At 35.5% G+C, this 21,093-nt stretch overlaps 2 protein-coding genes across 10 annotated transcripts in view; one reads left to right on the top strand and one right to left on the bottom strand.

The window, feature by feature from the left end:
• The window catches only part of ARL13B (ADP ribosylation factor like GTPase 13B), a 73,527-nt gene that overhangs the window by 21,549 nt on the left and 30,885 nt on the right, over window positions 1-21,093 (bottom strand). The window lies entirely within an intron of this gene.
• On the top strand, window positions 3,975-18,279 carry STX19 (syntaxin 19). Of its 2 annotated transcripts, XM_009198549.4 has the most exons (3): window positions 4,146-4,232; window positions 13,895-13,954; window positions 17,166-18,279. In XM_009198549.4, the coding sequence occupies exon 3, from the start codon at window positions 17,179-17,181 to the stop codon at window positions 18,061-18,063; it is 885 nt and encodes a 294-aa protein (XP_009196813.2). In that variant the 5' UTR covers window positions 4,146-4,232; window positions 13,895-13,954; window positions 17,166-17,178; the 3' UTR covers window positions 18,064-18,279. The 2 variants fall into 2 exon arrangements, with proteins under 2 accessions (XP_003893871.2, XP_009196813.2); XM_003893822.5 differs by lacking the exon at window positions 13,895-13,954 and having other exon boundaries at window positions 3,975-4,232.

Here is a 21,093-nt window from a genome sequence, read left to right as displayed (position 1 = left end):
TAGCAAGCGCCTGTAGTCCCAGCTACTCGGGAGACAGAGGTAGGAGAATGGCGTGAACCCAGGAGGCAGAGCTTGTAGTGAGCCGAGATCGCACCACTCCACTCCAGCCTGGGTGACAGAGCGAGACTCCGTCTCAAAAAAAAAAAAAAAAAAAAAAAAAACCTCTGTATTGTTTTCCATAGTGATTGTACTAATTTACATTCCAAGAATGTATAAGCGTTCCCTTTTCTACACAATCTCGCAAACATCTGTTATTTTTTAACTTTTTTGTAACAGCTAAAACTTCTGACTTGTGTGAGATGGTATTTCATTGTGGTTTTAATCTTCATTTCTCTGATGATTAGGGATATTGAGCATTTTTTCATATGCTTCTTGGCCATCTGTGTCTTCTTTTGAAAAATGACTATTCATGTCTTTTGCACATTTTTAATGGGGTTTTTTGTTTTGTGTTGTTGTTGTTGATTTCTTTGTAAATTTTCGATATTAGTCCCCTCTAGGATGAATAGTTTGCAAATATTTTCCCTCATTCCGCAGGCTGTTTGCTCCGTTGATTACTTCTTTTGCTGTGCAGAAGTTTTTGCTTAATAATTAAGTCCCATTTGTCTATTCCTGGTTTTGTTGCTTTTGCTTTTGAGGTCTTAGTCATGAATTCTTTGCCTAGACCAATGTCTAGAAGTTTCATCAAAGTTTTCTTCTAGTATTTTTCAGGTCTTACCCGTAAGTCTTTAATCCACCTGAGTTAATTTTTGTAGATGGTGGGAGACAGGATTCCAGTTTCATTCTCCTGCATATGGCAATCCACTTTTCCCAGCATCACTGTACCCATCATCTGGATTCTCTATTCTTTTCCACTCACCTATTCATGTATTTTTATACTAGTACCATGCTACTTTGGTTACAGTTACCTTGTAGTATAATTTAAAGTCAGATAAGATGATGCCTCCAGCTTTGTTCTTTTTGCTTAGGACTGCTTTGGCTATTTGGGCTTTTTGGTGCTTTTTCTTATTTTGTGAGGCATCATTATGAACTAATTTGTTTCAGTTATTGCTCTTTTTAAGGCTCAAAGGTACCCATTTTGAGGCGGTGGGAGTCCCCTTCAGGTCGGCTCTTGGACCCTTTTGGTACAACTCCAACAGTCTTTGATAGCTTCTTTGTGTTCCACTATCAAACAAGGTTCCAGACTTGCAATCATCCATTTCCCTAAGAAGCCTTGATCTTTTCAGTGGAAAATGGCATTTTAAAGACCAAAACCTAGGAGTTATAGATATACATTTGCTATTGACTTACTACTGCTTCTAGGCCCTTTCAGTGCACAAAGCTAGGAAATAGAAAAAAAATCTAATCGTGCATTCGTGCTGATTTTTTTCATTTCAAATCAACTACCAAGTTTTACTGAGCTTCTTAAATCTTGTTTTTGTTTATTTCTTTGAGACAGGGTCTCACTCTGTTGCCCAGGCTGAAGTGCAGAGGTGTGATGTCAGCCTCTACCTCCCAGGCTCGAGCCATCCTCCCACCTCAGCCTCCCAAGTAGCTGGGACTACAGGCGCATACCACTATGCCCAGCTAGTGTTTGAATGTGTTTTTTGTTTGTTTGTTTGTTTTTAATTTTAGCAGAGACGGGGTTTCACTATGTTTCCCAGTCTGGTCTCAAACTCCTAGGCTCAAACAATCCTCCTGCCTCAGCCTCCTAAAGTGCTGGGATTACAGGCATGAGCCACTGTGCCCAGCCTTAGATCTTATTTGTATCTCTTTTTACTTATGCTGAAAACTACAGTTTCTAATAATATTGTTTTATCCAACTATATATAGGAATTTCAACATAATATCAATATTTTTACTAAATATAAGACTACTAAGTGCAGGTTAACATATCTTTGTGGTTATTTTTGTCTCTACGCTATATCCCACTAGAGATGCAGAGTCAATAATACTGTTTTAAAATTACTTAAAACAATACTTCTCTGTGTAGTTTTGCCATCACCTAGATATATACCTAGGTTCATTTCTTTCTAGGTGCTTTTGCATTTTACGGATAGTTTGTGTATTTGTTTTAAGATTTAATTTCTAAAATATTTATATTGGCCAGGTGTCGTGGCTCACGCCTGTAATCTCAGCACTTTTGGGAGGCAAAGGCGGGTGGATCATTTGTCAGGGGTTCAAGACCAGCTTGGCCAACATGGTGAAACCCTGTCTTTACTAAAAATACAGGGGAAAAAAAAAAATGAGCCAGGCGTGGTGGTGCGCACCTGTAATCCCAGCTACTCGGGAGGCTAAGGCATGAGAATTTCTTGAACCCAGAAGGCAGAGGTTGCAGTGAGACGAGATTGTGCCACTGCACTCCAGCCTGGGTGACAGAGTGAGACCCTGTCTCAAAAAATAAAAATAAAAATAAATTTATATGGTTCTAAATTCAGAATTATAAAAACAAGGTACAATCAGAAGAACTATTTGCCATCTATTTGCCTTTTCCTTCCCTTCTCCTATAGGTAACCATTTTCATTCGTGTTTAGTTCATCCTCCCATTATTTCTTTTTGAAAATATAAACAAGCATATGGAGAAAATGGTATTTTAAGGACCATAATTTGGGCACTATGGATATTCAATGCTATTGACTGTTTATGTATTTGTGTACATATACAATATTTATATCTACCCTTCCTTTCTTCCTAAAAGTTAGCGTATTATATATATATTCTTACGCAGCATGCTTTTTTTTAACAGAAAAGTAACTTTTGAAAGTACCCTGAAGCAGTATAACAAAATCTTCATTATTTTTTATAATTGTAAAATGCTTCCCTTTGAATGTTTCATCATTTACTCAGCCAGTTCTATGCTGAAGGACTTTTGTGTTTCCAGTGTATTGTTTTTACAAAGAGTGCTATAAAAAGTAGGTGGGCAAAGGAGTTATTTCTTATTTTGAGTACAGATTCCAGGAAGTAGAACTATTAAAACAAAAAATAAATATAAATGTGATTGCCCGGGCATGGTGGCTCCATCTATAATCTCAGAACTTTGGGAGGCTGAGGCAGGTGGATCACCTGAGGTCAGGAGTTCGAGACCAGCCTGGCAAACATGGTGAAACCCCATTTCTACAAAAAAATTAGCTGGGCGTGGTGGCAGGCGCCTGTAATCCCAGCTACTCAGGGGCCTCAGGCAGCAGAATTGCTTGAACCCAGGAGGCAGAGGTTGCAGTGAGCCAAGATCATACCACTGCACTCCAGCCTGGGCTACAAGAACGAGACTCCTTCTCAAAAAACAAACAAACAAACAAACAAACAAAATATATATATATATATATGATTTTGATAGATACAGCAATGTCCTTCTTGCCCTCAAACAGTAACAAGTCAGGTAGAAAAAATGGGTCTGAAATTTGGTAGTACAAGAGAGATTTTCATTTCTAATTCTTCCTATAAACATTTCCCTCTGGTATAAATTAATTTTGAGTTGTTATATTGACAAAATAAATGATTTAACATATATTGCTAGATAACTTTAGTTCTATATAAAATTTATTTTAAAATAAAAACAGCAGGCATAATAAAAAGTAAAAAAAAAATTAAAAGTAAAGTGGGATGAATGGTTTACAGACATGAGCTCTTTCCTGGATGTTCCCCTTCTGAAATTCTACGATTTTATGAGCTAAGCTCTTATGGGACTTCCTAAAATAGGACAGATTTCAACCATTTTAAAGTAAATGGAACAAAAAAAGCCTTTACACCAAGCTTTTCATTCCTATTTCAATTCTATATTTTTAGCAAGTTTTGATATCTATAGAAAAGAAAGTAACCTTTGTTTAAATACAAATCCTTTTTCTTAGAATAATATATTACATATATAACGTACGACTAAATTTGCAGATCCAATGCCAAATACTCTACGTAGGCAGTTTAACGAGAACTTCCTGTTACCAACTAGCTCCAATGAAAATGATCTTCCTTTAATCTAAAGAACAGGCATCTAACAGGCAGAACCGGATTCTCCAGGTGTGAAGTAAGCAATCTATTTTCACTTGCTATTAACAGCAAAAGTACAACTTTATCTCTTATTTGACTTCATTATTTGGCTTTCAATTAACAACATGAAAACTATACAGAAATTAGCCTGTGCCCTATAAGATAGAGATTTAGATAATTTGCTCAAAACATTACATGAGATGTTCAGATTTTCTCTCAAAGGCAGGACTCCAACACGGCAGGTGGAAAACCAACAAAAGGAAGAAGACAGAAAGGTAAATAAACGACTCTTTTTTGTACCTTTTAATATGAGGTATCCATAGACTGAAATCTGGTTATACTGGTACATTTAAAAATCACTCAACAAATAATAAGGGTTACTTGTTTTACTCAGATTTGGACGGGGGTACCGGTAGCTGATTTGTTCACATATATTACTGACATGCTGACTGGGATCTGGGTATAAAGCTCTTGAAAATAGACTACTATAATAAAAATCAACTTCAGAGGAAAGAAAAATTTTTTAAGTCTTTTAAAAAGTAAGCTCTCATTTTAGAAATACTAGAAAGTCAGATGTAAAAACAAATATAAAATTATTTCTTTTATAGACACTATCAATGTGCTTACTTCAGAGAACATTTTTATATTTAACTCTGAAAAGCAGCTTATACCCAAATTTGACACATACATATAATCTTAAAAATCTGAGATAATTTGCTATAATGGTCTTAATTGCTTCATTGTTGTTTACTAGACTCTTCTAAAATTTAAAAAATTAGAAAATAATCTTGTGAAAGGGCTACCATAAAATATCGAAGTACTTACTAACCTTTTATAATATTTCAACTAGTACATTAAAAATACTTAAGTTACACCATTTAACATAAGGGTTACCATTTAATTGATAGCTTGAAAAATTTAAATCAGCATCATTTAAATACAACGTATGTAGATAGGTTAGATACTTTCAAAGTTATAATTGTTACTATGTTAGAATTTAATAAATATTCCATTTCAAATCAAAATAATAATGACTTTTATATGTATTTTAAAGGTGGACTTGAGAATTGGCCATATAATACCTAGAACACATTATCTTCATAGCTATGCAGTTTTAAATGTAATATAAAAATCATTTTATGTATGTACAGGTTACTTAAATCAGACAAAATTTCAAAAATTATACAAGTCTTATATTTAAACAAAATGATCTTAATATGTTGTTAAACAAGTTAATTCAATAACTTATTTATACTAAATAAAAAGTAGGAAAAAAGCATTGAAAGCTTACACTGCAAAAAAAAAGAGTCAGATAATTCAAAATTAGACAATATATGCAATTTGTATTTTTTTTTAGTTTTTAGAAACTACTATTTGGCCCTCACTTTAGCAGTCAAAGAGGTTAACATTACAGTAAGATCCTCTGCTTTCACTTGCGCTAGAAAAATGTTGCAAGTTGACTTCATATACAAAAGCAACAGAATATTCTGTTTTCTCTTGGGTAAAAACTGGTCACATTTCTTGAAATGTTTTCTTGAAATGTTTTATTTAATCATTACAGTAACTATCAAAAGAAATGGCCTACTTTTAAAAAAATCTATAAATACACTAAGTATCTATCCCAGGGCATATTTCTTAAAGTACTAGGTAATTTTTACTCATGTTTCTGTTTCTAGGGATTTTCAGTGTCTGTAATAGGGCAGAGAACCTTTTATTTGAGTTGAGTTGCACCAGTTTACTTTTCTATTTCCCAGAACAAGTTGTCAAAGCTGATTATCACACATAGGAGTTATTGTTCTTTCTTTTTTAAATATCATGTTTAAGTTCACAGATACAGTTCTTGCTAGTAAAATCCAAAACTATAAAGCAATGCTGTAAGTTAAACATAATAAAAGATGATTCATATTTGTATATAATTCTTCCAATGTAATAAATTTAAGGTACAGAACAGACTGCATAAAATAGTAATTTCATTTCACCTAGTCTAAGCAATTAAATGATTTCACAACTAGGAGTTTCATATTTTATGCTTATATGATTCCTGTCCTTGCATGTTTTCAATTCTAATATGCATGTTTGTCTTACTTTGCCTAGTATTCTAATTAATGAAGATATAAGATCAATATATTGGATAGTTATACATATAGTTATGAGTATGCAACTACTAGAAAATGCAATTTATATATAGCATATAAACAGATCTCAGTACCTATCTTAAGTCAATTTCTACACAGATGAACAAGGATTTAGGGAAACATTCTCAATTATGTTAATTCTGTAAAGGTAAGCAACTATGACTTCAGTCAAAATGCACAGATACAGAAGTTACTCCCTCTTTCTGTAAACATACAGAATTTGATGTAATCATAAGTTTACAAAAGACAAATTTTAAAACAACATCACTAAATTTTAGAGTAAAAAAGAGAAGTTTTCAGGTGCCAGAAATGATGAGGAAACATACTTAAAGCCAAAATGAAGAGTAGTAATTAAACCTAATTCCACTGGGCAAATACTTTACCTTAAAGCTGAGGTTTAGAGTTTGCTGCATTACAGGGAACTAAAACTGAGCTTCCTAGATGAAGCAGTTAACTAGGAATAATACACCATAATCTGTATACAAAGACAGGAATAACTCTGTTGACTCACCCAGGATTATAGCAGGAAGTGAGATCCACTTAGGCTACAAAAATCACTAGAGAAAAATAAGGCCTACATTCTCCTACCTGTGCTATAATGCGCAAACTCCATGGGGCGTTGGTAGTCACAATCAAAAAAATAGCCTCAATGTATCCATAATTTATCAGGACACTTAGAGCATTCTTGTATAACTCCTCAATGAAGCTAGGCTACTGACGAATTTCACTAAATACACTTGCCCACCTTTGTAACAGAGTGGCCACCAGTCAGTGACCACAGCAAACACAGGAAATTACTCCTAAGAAACTAGAAATAACCTAATTATGTAAAGGATCTTTCACATAAATATTCTCTAAATGTTCAAAAGAAATACAGGCATAGGATTCATTAACCAAGACAAACACAGTATAACCTTTATAGCTCACTTTAAACATCATTTACATAATATGCATGCCATGATGTATAACACTGAAAGGAAACCCGATTCTATTTCCATGTTTTGCCTTGAATATCAATAATGTACACAGATCTAAAAAAAAAAGCAGGATATTTTCTTGTTTTTTGCTTGTAAATTATATTAAGATTAATAAATACAAAGGACATATTAATATATTTTAAAGGGCTCCTTAAAATACCTTTTATTCAAATATAAAAGTGTGGTGCTTGTTCAGGGAATATTACATGAATAAAAATCCAGGAAAAAACAACCTTTATACAGGTCAAACTCCAATATCCTGCTTTCCAAAATCAGTGGCAGTAAAATGCACCTTCTCAAAGGCACTTCACAGGAAAATTTACCTTCCCAAAGGCCTGTGTACACTGTGCTCCAATATCAATTTGAAATATCGTCTATTTCTTAAAATATTTTAAAACTATGATGCTTTAGAAAAAAGTTTTTGATTACTTTATTTCTAATTTTTTAAAAAAGAGGCTGGGTATACTGGCTCACGCCTATAATCCCAGCACTTTAGGAGGTTGAGGCGGGAAGACTGCTTGAGCCCAGGAGTTCGAGATCAGCCTGGGCAACATAGCGAGACCTCATCTTTACAAAAATTTTAAAAAAATCAGCCAAGCACAGTGGCATGCAACTTTAGTCCCAGCTACTCGGGAGGCTGAGGGGGAAGGATCGCTTGAGTCTGGGAGGCAGAGGCTGCAGTGAGCCGCAATTGAGCCACTGTACTCTAGCCTGGGTGATAGAGTGAGATGGTATCTCAAAAATAAAACAAAGCAACACACCCAGAAAAGGAGAAAGATCTTTCCAGTCATAAAACCATTAGAGGGAGTTGTTTCAGGATTTGTTCCAAACCATGCAATCAAGGAGAAAGTTCAAGACGTTGTAGTTCTTGAGGAATGTGAAAATTAAAGATTGTTAAAAGCTACTGAGCCATTGTATAAATATAGGACTTAATTTTCATGAATACAAAATCAAAATATTTTGTTTGATGCCACTTTCTCTTTCTCTCTCCTCTGAGCTTCTAACACTGTTACTCTTTCTTTCTTAGGGGTGCAAGTCAGTTTAAAAAAAAATAATGCAGCAACTAGCACTTCAGCTATATATGCTGTAGCTTTAAGAATTCATAGTCAAGGTAGAAGGATCCCTTGAGGCTAAGAGTTCAAGACCAGCCTGGACAACAAAGTGAGATCCTTTCTCTATTAATTTATTAATTAATTTTTAAAAAATAATTCATGGTGACAAGCTAGTATAAGAGATCTGGTTAGATGACTATGACTTGAATCAGAAGAAAATATAAGAATCCCAATCTCCATATAGTACCAAAGATAAAATTCACTATTTCTTAGAGAGACTTTCTGTAAACATAAGTCTGTGAGATCCAAATTATTTTTCTTCTTTTATAGTGTAAAGTGATCAATTTGGTCTGATTATATTAAAGAGCCTAATAAAGCTTCAAACAACAACATTACTTGAGATACTATATGCTATATTATCTCCTGCTGAATTTTTTCTTTTAAATAGATATAGTATGTATATTAGTAACATAACACAGTATTTGATATAGATAAACATTATTTGTGTGTATTTCACTAGGATAACCAATTTCTACTAAATACACAATAGGGAAGAAAACAGATTCGCAATCAAGTAGACATGCCTAAACGAAGCCTCTGCCACCTTTCAGTTGTGTGGCCTTAAGCAAGTCACTTTAAAACTCCCCTTATTTGGACACTGCTTTTCTTGGACTGGACTGCTTCTTTAATTTTCTTAATGTCTGAAAGGCCACGAAAATAATACAAAGAAAATCGAGAAAATAAAGTTATTAAAGAAATTATTTTTAAAAAAGCAAGTCCCTAAATACATGAGTTTGTAGGTTGAAAAGACCAACTAAATGTTTACCAAATAAATGCATCAAGCCCTACCCCAGATCACATTATTATGAAATTTCAGAACACCAGGAATATGAAAAGAAAAGGTCAAGAATTTCATGAAAGGAAATATAAAACCCAGTCTACAAAATATCAGAAAACAGAGGGCAGAATATTCAGGGGTAACAAAACTAGAAGACGTAGTAACAAAACTTTCAAAATTTTGAGGGAATATAATTTCAAACTAAAAATTTTATCCACAGAAAATACAGTATTCAAGTATAGGACAGAATAAAAATATTTTCAGTAATGCAAATTATCATTGCATTTATATTTTGAAAAGAAGCTATAGTACACTCCCAAATCAAGGAGATAAACCAAGAAAGGTGAGGAACTGGAAATCAAAAAGAGAGAACAGACAAGAGGAAAAGAAAATTCTAACACAATCAGATTACATTAGAAGTTCCAGGAAAGGAGCCTCAAAAGATGAATAAAATGAAATAAAACAAAACTATACACAGTCTATATTTAAATATGTCAAGAGGATATTTTCAATTCACTTCAGCTTTAGAATGAATTAGTGATGCATACGTACAAAATTAAGCAGGTGAAAAACTTTGGTAATTAATATTTTTTTAAAAAATTTAAATGTTATATGTTTCTTGATCTATGTGATAGTTACATGGATGTATTTACTTTGTGAAAAATCATCATAATATAACTTTATGTTTTGGGGACTTTCTGTATATGTATAAATACGTCAACAAGAAGTTTTCTTAAATGTATTCATCTATCTCTATCCATTGAAAAAACTTAGAAATAATTTAAAAAATTATTTGAGAAAGGAAATATAGCCACAGTACCTTAGGTGACTCACATATAAATAGTATTTGGGTAGTCATAATAATGTAAACACAAAATATTGATTAACCAAAATTTGTGATATAACTGTATTAAAAGGGTAAAGCTGAGGGAAGAATGGGGGTATGAGAGAAGATTAAATCTACATCTTCCATAGAAGAAATTCAATATAATAACTAAAACCAAAAAAGCAGCCAGGTATGGTGGCTCATGCCTGTAATCCCAGCACTTTGGGAGGCTGAGGCGGGTGGATCACTTGAGGTCAGGAGTTCAAGACCAGCTGGCCAACATGGTGAAACCCCGTCTTTATTAAAAATACAAAAAATAGCTGGGCAGGAGGTGGCAGGAGCCTGTAATTTCAGATACTCAGGAGGCTGAGGCAGGAGAATCACTTGAACCTGGGAGGAGGAAGTTGCAGTGAACTGAGATCACATCATTGCACTCCAGCCTGGGCAACAAGAGCAAAACTCTGTCTCAAAAAAAAATAAAATAAAATAAAATAAAACTGAAGAAGCAAAAATACCTACACATGCAAATTACCTAGAAATAGGAGTTTAGACGCAACATGTAGCTAAGGAGCTGAAAATGACTGCCTTATTGACTGCCTTTAAGGAATGGAGGATTGGAAAGGGGATGTGGTAGGGAAGGCAAGGGTCAGATATATATCTTTAGAAGCCTTGACATGACTTGATTTGTTAACCTGTGTACATGCATTATTAATTTGAGGGAAAAATAACATTTTTAAAAAGCTTATTTAAAAAGTTTATGGCTACATTAAATGTGACATGATATCTTCAACACTTTGGGGAATAATTTATTTTCAGCATCAATATGGTAATACTAGAAAGAGCTTATAGATAAGGAAGTCATAAATACCACTAAACCAAAAAATGAACACTAGGAAGCTACACAAGATAAATCACTAAGCCAACTTACTTTAACGTCAAATTTTCTCTATACTGAAAAGAAGACTAGTTCTTATCAGATGTATGTAATAAAACATGGATGATAATTCTGCTTTCACAAAGTTGCCACATGGTAAAAAGTTTCCACAATTAATTCCCAATAGTTTTATGTGTCTTTAAGTATCCGTATCAGGATAATTATCAAATATTTTACACAATATTTGGCCAGGAATGGTGGTTCATGCCTGTAATCCCAGCACTTTGGGAGGCTGAGGCGGGCAGATCACTTGAGGTCAGGAGTTCAAGACCAGTCTGGCCAACATGGTGAAACCTTGTCTCTACTAAAAATACAAAAATTAGCTGGGCATGGTGATGGGCACCTGTAATCTCAGGCACTCGGGAGGCTGACGCAGGAGAATCGCTTTGAACCCAGGAGGTGGAGATTGCAGTGAGCTGAGATCATGACACTGCACTCCAGCCTGAGTGACAGAGCGAGACCATCTCAAAATATACATATATTATATAATATTAAACACAGAAGAAAAAAACAACTTTTTAACACCTAAAATTGGCAATTCTTTCTATATTACCTTCTAATATTCCTCCTGACTAATCTTCCTTTCATAATTTTTCCAGGTCTAGTATCATTCATAGCTTATTTTTTTCCTTGGATCTTACAAAAACACTAGCTTTGGTTAGCTCTACTCTGAAGGTAGAGAAACTGTTCCTTGCCAGTAAAGTAAAATATAGACAATAAAAATATGCAGAGGAAGAGGGGTATGGAATCTCTTTCCAGCTTAGTCCCCTATTATAAATTGTACTGACTGAACTTTTTTACCTTTACTGTAGCAAATCAGTGGCAAAAACAAAACACTACCAGCTATTTGAATTAAATATTTAAAATAGGTAAAATAAATAGTAAAATGCTCTAAGTGCATTTCAGCAACAAAAACTTGCTCTTAAATATTTCCCACCAATACTTAAAATGCTCAGCAATATAGTTATGTGGCAATAAAGTAATGTACCAAATGTTTCTGAATAAACTTTTAATATCTATAAAACAACTTTTCCTGACAAAAACAGATTTCAAGGTCTTATCCCTTGTGAGGCTCTTTTCCCAACCACTTAACTGACCTAATTGCCTCTTTTCAGAACTCACCCTAGACGATCTCTCTAACACCACTGAAAAAGCTTCACAGCATAGTAAAGCTATGCTATACTATGGTGAAGTTACTATGCTCTAGTATGCTATAGTATAGTAACACATACTCTGCTATAGTAAAGAGTTGAGTCCTTCAAACTATATTGCCGGAATCTGAATCTCAACTCTACCACTAGCTGACAACACGGTTCAATTACTAAAGCTGAGATCTTAATTTCATTATCTATAGAATAGAGATCATGACAATACTTGTTCTTATAAGAACATACAACACACTTAGAACAGTGCCTGGCACATATTAAGAGCTCAAGTAAATCTAAGATATCAAGATCTCAACATGAGAACTCAAGTAAATATAAGACTCATCAGGTGTTGGGAAAGAATAAAGACCCTCTACTTTCTCCTCCCAATATTAACTCCATGAAGTCAAGGGTTTTTATTCATTCTGGTACCTCATAGAGTTAATATTTGGAGGAGAAAGTAGACAATTAAGTTAATATAAATAAGTAAAATATATGGTATGTTAATAGTGAAAAATGCTAAGAAAAACAAAGCTGGGAAGGGCCAGAGAGTTGAGAGAAGGTAGAGTCCAAGATAGGGTGACCAAGAACATCCTAACTCAGAGAGTGACATTTCAGTAAGGACTGGGTTGGATAAATATGTCACATACTACATGGGAAAGAACACTTCAAATAGAAGAGAAGGCAAGTGCCAAGGCCCTAAAGCCAGATGGTGCCAGATTTGTGTGAGAACCGCAAGGACAGTGAGACTGAAGCAGAGCAAGGGAGAGTTGTAGGAGATGAGGTCAGAGGGGTGACAGGAGGGTGAAGTCATTGTGGAGCTTTGTAGGCTGTAGTTTTTCCTCTAAGAGATAATGCCAAAGGAGGATTTTAGGCACAGAAATGACATGGTCTGACCTACATTTTAACTCTGAATTCTGTGTTAAGACCAAAGGTTTGTGGTGGGGGCAGTTTGGGGGTAGTTGGTACAAAAAGGAAACAAGGAGAACACTTAGGAGACTACTGTAACGATCAAGATGAAAAGTAACAGGGACTTGGCTGGGCACAGTGGCTCATGCTTATAATCCCAGCACTTTGGGAGTCTGAGAGGGGTGGATCATGAGGTCAGAAGTTCAAGACCAGCCTTAGAAATATGGTGAAACCCTATCTCTACTAAAAATACAAAAATTAGCCAGACGTGGTGGCACGTGCCTGTAGTCCCAGCTACTTGAGAGGCTGAGGCAGAAGGATTGAACACGGGAGATGGAGGTTGCAGTGAGCCAAGATTGTGCCACTGCACTCCAGCCTAGGAAACAAAGCAAGACTCTGTCTCAAAAATAAAAAATAAAAATAACAGGGACTTGAACCAGGGAGATGGTAAGAGGTGGCTAGATCCAAATACATTTTGAAAGAGATGTTGACAAGACTTGCTATGTTTGCATATGAACTGTAGGGAAAAAAAAAAAAAGTCAAGAATGACTTGCGGCCAGGCGTGGTGGCTCATGCGTATAATCCCAGCACTTTGGGAGGCCGAAGAGGGTGGATCACCTAAGATCAAGAGTTTGTGACCAACCCGGCCAACATGGTGAAACCCTGTCACTAATAAAAATACAAAAATTAGCCAGGCGTAGTGGCACATGCCTGTAGTCTCAGCCACTTGGGAGGCTGAGGCAGGAGAATCACTTGAACCTGGAAGGCGGAGGTTGCAGTGAGCCGAGACTGCGCCACTGCGCTCCAGCCTGGGGGACAGAGCCAGACTCGGTCTCAAAAAACTAACAAACAAAAAAAGACTTCCGAGTCTCTGGTCTGAGCAACTGAAAAAACAGAGTGGCCAGAAGAGAGATGGGGCAATTTATGGGTTCAGAGGAAGATTATGAGCTCATTTTGGACAGAGGCATTAAATGCAGCTGTCAGGTAGGTAGTTCTTTAAGAGCAACCTAGACTGGAGATACAAATTTGGGTCATCAGCTTATGAACAGCATTTAATGCCGTGAGACTAAAAAATGATGGATAAGAATAAGACTGAGTCTAAATTCTTCCAATATTTACAGGTGGGGGAGATAAGGAGTGGCCAGGAAAAAGAAAATAGTGATAAAGGAAGAGCCAAAAAGGTAAGGGAAAAAACCAGGAGAAATACTTTTCTTCAAAGTGTTTCAAGAAAAGATTGTGTTCAGTGCTGATGGGTTAAACTCATCAAGTCCTATCGCTTCTACTTCCAAAAACATATCCTAATGGTTCCCATTTACTCCATCTCTATCATTCAAGTCTCTTCTGTGAACTACTCCCACCCACTCCCCAGGAAACTATTCTCTATATAGAAAGCAACAACATCTTTTAAAAATATAAATCAGGGCCAGGCATGGTGGCTCATGCCTGTGATCTTAGCACTCTGGGAGGACAAGGTAGACAGATGGCTTGAGCCCAGGAGTTCAAGACCAGCCTGGACAACATAGGGACACCTTGTTTCAGTTTTAAAAAATTTTAAATTACATATCAAGAAGAAAAAAATATATACAAATCACGTCAATATCCTATTTATCTTTTAACTGTCTTCTACTGCACCTAGAATAAAATCTAAACTCCTTCCTTTGGCCCACAAGCCCTTTATGATGTGGTCCATGCCTACCTTTCTACTTCATTCTTCCCATGTTATTATTCTCATTCCTTTCTATCTACATTCACTTTGTTCTTATGCAATAACTCTGTTCCTAAAACATATCGGTCTCATTCACTGCCTTGGCACCCCAACTCCTATACCTAGAATATACTCCCTTGGCTCTTCATCTGCCTGGCTTCTCAACATTTAGTCTCACATCTCAAATATCTGCTTAGAGAGTCCCTGCCTGATTATTGTATCAAAACCTAAAATTATCCCATTTATCTTTTAAATTGTATATTGTCCTTCTCACCCTAAATTATAAATTCCTCAAGGACAGGAGGAATTTATATACTTTATATACTTATATAACTGTAAATTAAATATATATTACAGCATTTAAAACTTTACATATAGTAGACTTCCATGATTATTTCACAAAATACCAGTCCTTTAAAACCAAAGGAATATTACCAGGACATTGGTTTAACCTTTTACCCAAAACAGGCATCATTTCTGTAACATGCCTGATGGGAGTCATCATTCAAGAACATCTTGAAAATCTCCAGTGATGGCAAACTCAGCACCTCATGAAGCAGCTCATTTCATCTTGGGAAAGCAGTATTTGTTTGAAAAGTCTTCTTTACAAATTGAATCAAACCTCTTTCCATGTAATTTCCACCCACTGCCCTTTGGAGTTATGCCAAGTAAGTCTAATCCCACTTGCATATACAGATCTTTGTGTTTTAGAAGATAGTCGTATACACACCCTATATCTTCTCTTTTACAGGACAAATATTACCATTTGTTTCAATGAGTCTCCATTTGGCATGGTTTTCAAATCTCATCCTTTCCATGCTAGTTTGGTAATTCCTAATTTATGAATTTCCATCTCAAAATATGCTCAGAAGTTCATAGAGTTCCCCTTACCCTTGCAATTTGCTCTGAATAGCATAGAGTTGGCAGAGTTTAGTTTATCCATACATCAGACTATTATTTATAAAAGCATAATGACTATTCTGATAGTTCTGATAGAAAGCTTAATTAGCCTGGGTAGGTGGCTCACACCTGTAATCCCAGCACTTTGGGAGGCCAAGGTGGGTGGATCACGAGGTCAGGAGTTAGAGACCCACCTGGCCAATATGGTGAAACACCGTCTCTACTAAAAATACAAAAATTAGCTGGGCGTGGTGGCAGGTGCCTGTAATCCCAGCTACTCAGGAGGCTGAGGCAGGAGAATCACTTAAACCCGAGAGGCAGAAGTTGCAGTGAGTGAGCAGAGGTCGCACCACTGCATGCCAGCAAGACTCACAGAGCAAGACTCCATCTCCAAAAAAAAAAAAACCTTACTTAATTAAAATCTCCAATACTTTCATAGACACTATTGTGAACCCAAGAGTCTTCTACTCTGTAGATATGAAAATATTTTTCTTATAGCTAGATGAAATATTTTAAATCTATTCCTGTTAAATATATTTGTTATTTTTAGTATAAAGTTCCACACTATTTTAATCTTTGAATCCCTACCCTGTACTTCAACATACTAAAGATTCCTCCAAATTTTATACTATCTACACATTTGTTAAGTATGCCTCCTATGACAACATCCAGATTAATAAAAATATTTCCATAAACATATCAAACACTGAGTCCTACAGCATAACAGCATCACATTCAGAGATTTTTTTTTTTTCTGGTTGATATTAATATTATATGTGGTCCAATGAGCTATTTGTACTCCCTAACAGCCTCTTCTTATCTTCAAAAATGTCAAGAAAGACATTTCTAAAATCAAGATGCTCTGTGATAATAGTATTTTACTGCTTCTTAATCCCTTCATTTTATATATATGTATGTCATTTCATGTATATCTATATCATTAAATATCAGTTAGGTACATCAATTTGATTCTTACGGATAACTACCAACACAGCATGTGATAAGTGTCAATATTATTATTACTCCCAAAATAAGATTTTATATAAATATATTCTCATGTTTATAAAGTATCACCTAATACAAATCGATATAAATTTTGTTCTAAGACAGTCTGGATATCTTTGCAAAAGAATGCTAAGAATGAGAAATCAGCATGATCAAACCAATGTTTTCATATATATGCAACAGTTAGAAAAAACACTATGCCAAGTAATATGTTAATTCAGAGGCTTCGGAAAATTTAAAATAAATTCAATATTATCCATGTAGCTTAACGTTCTCATATAAAATCTGTACTGTCATTACAATGGTTTTAACTGAATGACGCATATTTAGCAAACCGAGTATTTTTTAATATTACATTGGCCAAATTAACTGGAAACACTATCTTTAGTAACAAAGGCACTTTCAGCATCTGAAGATTAATCCTATAAGTTGAAGGTATAGTCAAAAGCATTCTTTATTTTAAAAAAAAACTATCATGTGACAGATATTATGACCCTGAAGAACTTACTTTTGGCCAACTGTCTCTGCATCACTGCTTTCTCGGCTATTGCACACAACTAAATGGCACTCACATGCAAAGTAACTTACAAATTATTTTATATTACTTTCCCTATTTAAATGGCTTTTATGAGGAAACTCATGGATGTTTTCTAATTTTTTAACCTCATTTGAGAAAACTAGGAGAATTTTTGCTGGGATATAGACAGTTATGTGAAGTCAACTGCTACTGGGGAAAAATATCAAATTTCTACTTGTTCAATACAAAAATTTTTGCTTCTTAGGAGGAAAGGGAAGATGAAAGACCGACTACAAGAACTAAAGCAGAGAACAAAGGAAATTGAACTCTCTAGAGACAGTCATGTACCAACTACAGAAACAGAGGAGCAAGGGGTGTTTCTGCAGCAAGCTGTTATTTATGAAAGAGAGCCTGTAGCTGAGAGACACCTACATGAAATCCAAAAACTACAGGAAAGTATTAACAATTTGGCAGACAATGTTCAAAAATTTGGGCAGCAGCAGAAAAGTCTGGTGGCTTCAATGAGAAGGTTTAGTCTACTTAAGAGAGAGTCTACCATTACAAAGGAGGTAAAAATCCAGGCAGAATACATCAACAGAAGTTTGAATGATTTAGTTAAAGAAGTTAAAAAGTCAGAGGTTGAAAATGGTCCATCATCAGTGGTCACAAGGATACTTAAATCTCAGCATGCTTCAATGTTCCGCCATTTTCAGCAAATCATGTTTACATACAATGATACAATAGCAGCAAAGCAAGAAAAGTGCAAGACATTTATTTTGCGTCAGCTTGATGTTGCTGGAAAAGAGATGTCTGAAGAAGAAGTAAATGATATGCTTCATCAAGGAAAATGGGAAGTTTTTAATGAAAGCTTACTTACAGAAATCAATATCACTAAAGCACAACTTTCAGAGATTGAACAGAGACACAAGGAACTTGTTAATTTAGAGAACCAAATAAAGGATTTAAGGGATCTTTTCATTCAGATATCTCTTTTAGTAGAAGAGCAAGGAGAGAGCATCAACAATATTGAAATGACAGTGAATAGTACAAAAGAGTATGTTAATAATACTAAAGAGAAATTTGGACTAGCTGTAAAATACAAAAAAAGAAATCCTTGCAGAGTACTGTGTTGTTGGTGCTGTCCATGCTGTAGCTCAAAATAAAGAAGCTATTTTAAAACTTTTTCCAGCTTTAGGGTAAAAGATAGCTCATATTTCAGTGTCTTGTATTGTTTTTCTTCATCTTGTGGATCCATTCACATACTTTCAGCACTGTCAAGTTGTAATTTTCCCCTTTAACCCTAATCCACTAAAATTACAGAAACTTCTGTAGCCAGTTACATAAAACACGCTTTTATTTAATTAAAGTAAAAAAAAATATATGGTTACCATCAACTCACAAATTAACTATTGAAAATGAGATGAATAATCTTAGTCTTCTGGTCAGGTATTAGCTCTATATTATACATTTTTCTCATCTGTTAAGTAGTAATGACTACCTAGGCAATCCAACTGGCTGATTTGAGAATATTTTAATAGTTAAGAATCATGCTACAATAAAGCTAAACCAAACTAGAACCTTTATCAAATCTTTTCTCTTTTTTTTAAGACAGAGTTTCACTCTGTCATCCAGGCTGGAGTGCAGTGGCATGATCCTGGCTCACTGCAATCCCCACCTCCTGGGTTCAAGCGATTCTCGTGCCTTAGCCTCCCAAGTAGCTGGGATTACCGGTGTGCACCACCACACTCAGCTAATTTTTGTATTTTTTAGTAGGGGGCAGGGTATTGCCATGTTGGCGAGGCTGGTCTCAAATTCCTGATCTTCAGTGATCCGCCCCGCTGGGCCTCCCAAAGTGTTGGAATTACAGGCGTGAGACACCACGCCCGGCCCTTTATCAAATCTTTTATCCTCAGAAGGTAACTTAACTCAATGTCAACAGATCAGAGAAAACTCAACTGTGTACTTAAAGAATCTAATTAGTAAGTGGGAGCTGAATCTAGCTTAAGGAATAAGAAGACGAGTTAAGGTATTGCTTTCTTGAACTTGGGTCCATACAGGGCAATGTATTACAGATTGGCAGATAAAGTCAAATTAAAGGCAACCATATTCTTGAATATTTTGCCATGACTTTAGGAGAATGCTATACTATACTATGAGTTAGGGATACAGTCTAAATTCACACGACACAGGGATAGAGTTTTGCAACTCACATTCTAGTGGTGAAAGCAGAGTAACAAATACAAACATTAGATAATGTTAAGTTCTGGGCAGAGACTTAAAAGGGCAATGAGATGACACAGAGACTATCATGGGGTGCTTCTTTAGATTGGGTAATCAGTGAAGACCTTTCTGAAAGGTGAAATTTAAGTGAAGATCTGAATGAGTACCAGGGAGGGTATAATTCCAGGCATAGGAAACAATTAGTACAAAGACTCTGAGGTGGGTCTGACTAACTCTATGCAAAGAAAAATAACAATCCAGCTAGGGCATAATCAGAAAAGAGCAGTGAGATACAAGATGAGGTTAAGAAAGGTAAGGGCTAGATTTAAGGTTTTGTAAGCCATGGAAAGAAGTCTGAAGTTCACACAAGTGTAATCAACACAAGGCTCTCAGATTGTTCTAGACCTGATAGTAATATTATATAATTTACAATTGAAAAAGATCATTCTATCTACTGTATGAAGAATGGGTTAGAATGGATTTGGGGGAGGTGAGTAGAAGACAAGCACATAGGTATAGAAAACAATTAGAAAGTTAATACAGTAGGAAGAAATGATGGAGGCTTGGACTAGGATGGTAGAGGAGGTGGTGATGATGGCAGCAGCAACAGTAATACTAAAGAGGAATAAAGTATTCGTAATGTCCTAGTCACTGTTCCAATTATTTCAGAGTAGACAAAGTATGAAGTAGACACTATTTTTACAATTTTACCAACATGAACACTGAAGTGCAACAAAATCAACCTGTTCCAGGTCACAGAAACTGCATATAGTGAACAGGATATGAACCCAGGCAGTCTGACTCCAGAACCAGCTCTTAACCATTCTCTTACTATAAACTATATAGTGGTGGTAGAAAAAGTTAGATTAACTTCTGATAGACTTAAAAGGTAGAATTATAGGATACAGATTAGATGACGATGCCATTTACTGAGATGGGAAAAGACAGAGATGAAGGTTTCAGAATTGGCCACGACAAGGAAATCAAAGATGCTATTTTGGTCAAGAGAATCTGAAGTGACTATTCAAAGGTCCAAGTGGAGGTTTTTAGGATATTAGCTATATCAGTAGGAGCGCTTGAGATACGTCAGGACCAGAAGTACAGAGTTGGGTCATTTGAGTAAATAAATGGTATGTAAGGTGGTATGAAAAATATGTGGATGTAAAAAACTGGAAGTGCAGAAACAGGCCTGGAGTATTTCAAAATTTAGACTCAAAGCAGAAAAGGAGTTAATAAAAGAAACTAACTGAAACTGTCAATGAGGTATAAGGAAAACCAATGCAAGAGGAGAGTTTAAAGAAGGAAAAATGTGAAGAAACAATCAATTTTAGGGAAAATAAGAGCAGTAAAATAACAATAGATTTGGCAGCATGAAGACAATTACTGACTCCAAGAAGAACAGTATCAAGGAATTACAGAAATAGAAGCACAAATGGAGTCTGCTGAGGAAAGAATGTGACATGAAGAAATACAGCAGCCACTACAGGCAACTCTTTCCAGAAGTTTGAATAAGGTACTATAAAAAGTAATCAATAGTTAGAGAGATATGTAGAGTGAAAGGATTCCACTATACTTCCAGGCAAGAAACAGGAAAGCACATTCTGCTGACAGGAAAGATCCAGAGAGAGAAACTCCTCACATAAGAAAGGGAAGGGATACTATTATACAAAAGCAGAAAGAGGTGGAATATGAAGCACCTGAACTTGGGTAGGAAGAGAAACCCTTCTTCCACACTACAGAAGAAACGGCAGGGTTTAGGAATAAAAGCAGACAGTTGAGTAAATGTGGTAGTGGGAAACATGAGAATATTCTTGTGTGATAGTTTCTATTTCCTTAAAGAACCCAGGCAAAAACTGAAAGCACAGTGGGGTTAAGGGAGAACAGACAGAGAGGACAAGGAGGGAAACTGTCATTTTGAGAGAACAACAAACATTCTAAGATAAGAAGATAATCAGGCAGTCATGATAACTTTA

Source organism: Papio anubis, chromosome 2 (genome assembly GCF_008728515.1).
Source record: "Papio anubis isolate 15944 chromosome 2, Panubis1.0, whole genome shotgun sequence".
NCBI classification, from domain to species: domain Eukaryota; kingdom Metazoa; phylum Chordata; class Mammalia; order Primates; family Cercopithecidae; genus Papio; species Papio anubis.
The sequence above is the reverse complement of the archived record's forward strand: the minus strand, read 5'-3'. Positions and strand labels throughout refer to the sequence as shown.

Coding starts and splice junctions, on each gene's coding strand:
- STX19 (XM_003893822.5), top strand. CDS start 4,153: ATGAGATGTTCAGATTTTCTCTCAAAGGCAGGACTCCAACACGGCAGG. Junction 4,233..17,165: donor AAAAGGAAGAAGACAGAAAG/GTAAATAAACGA, acceptor TTTGCTTCTTAG/GAGGAAAGGGAAGATGAAAG.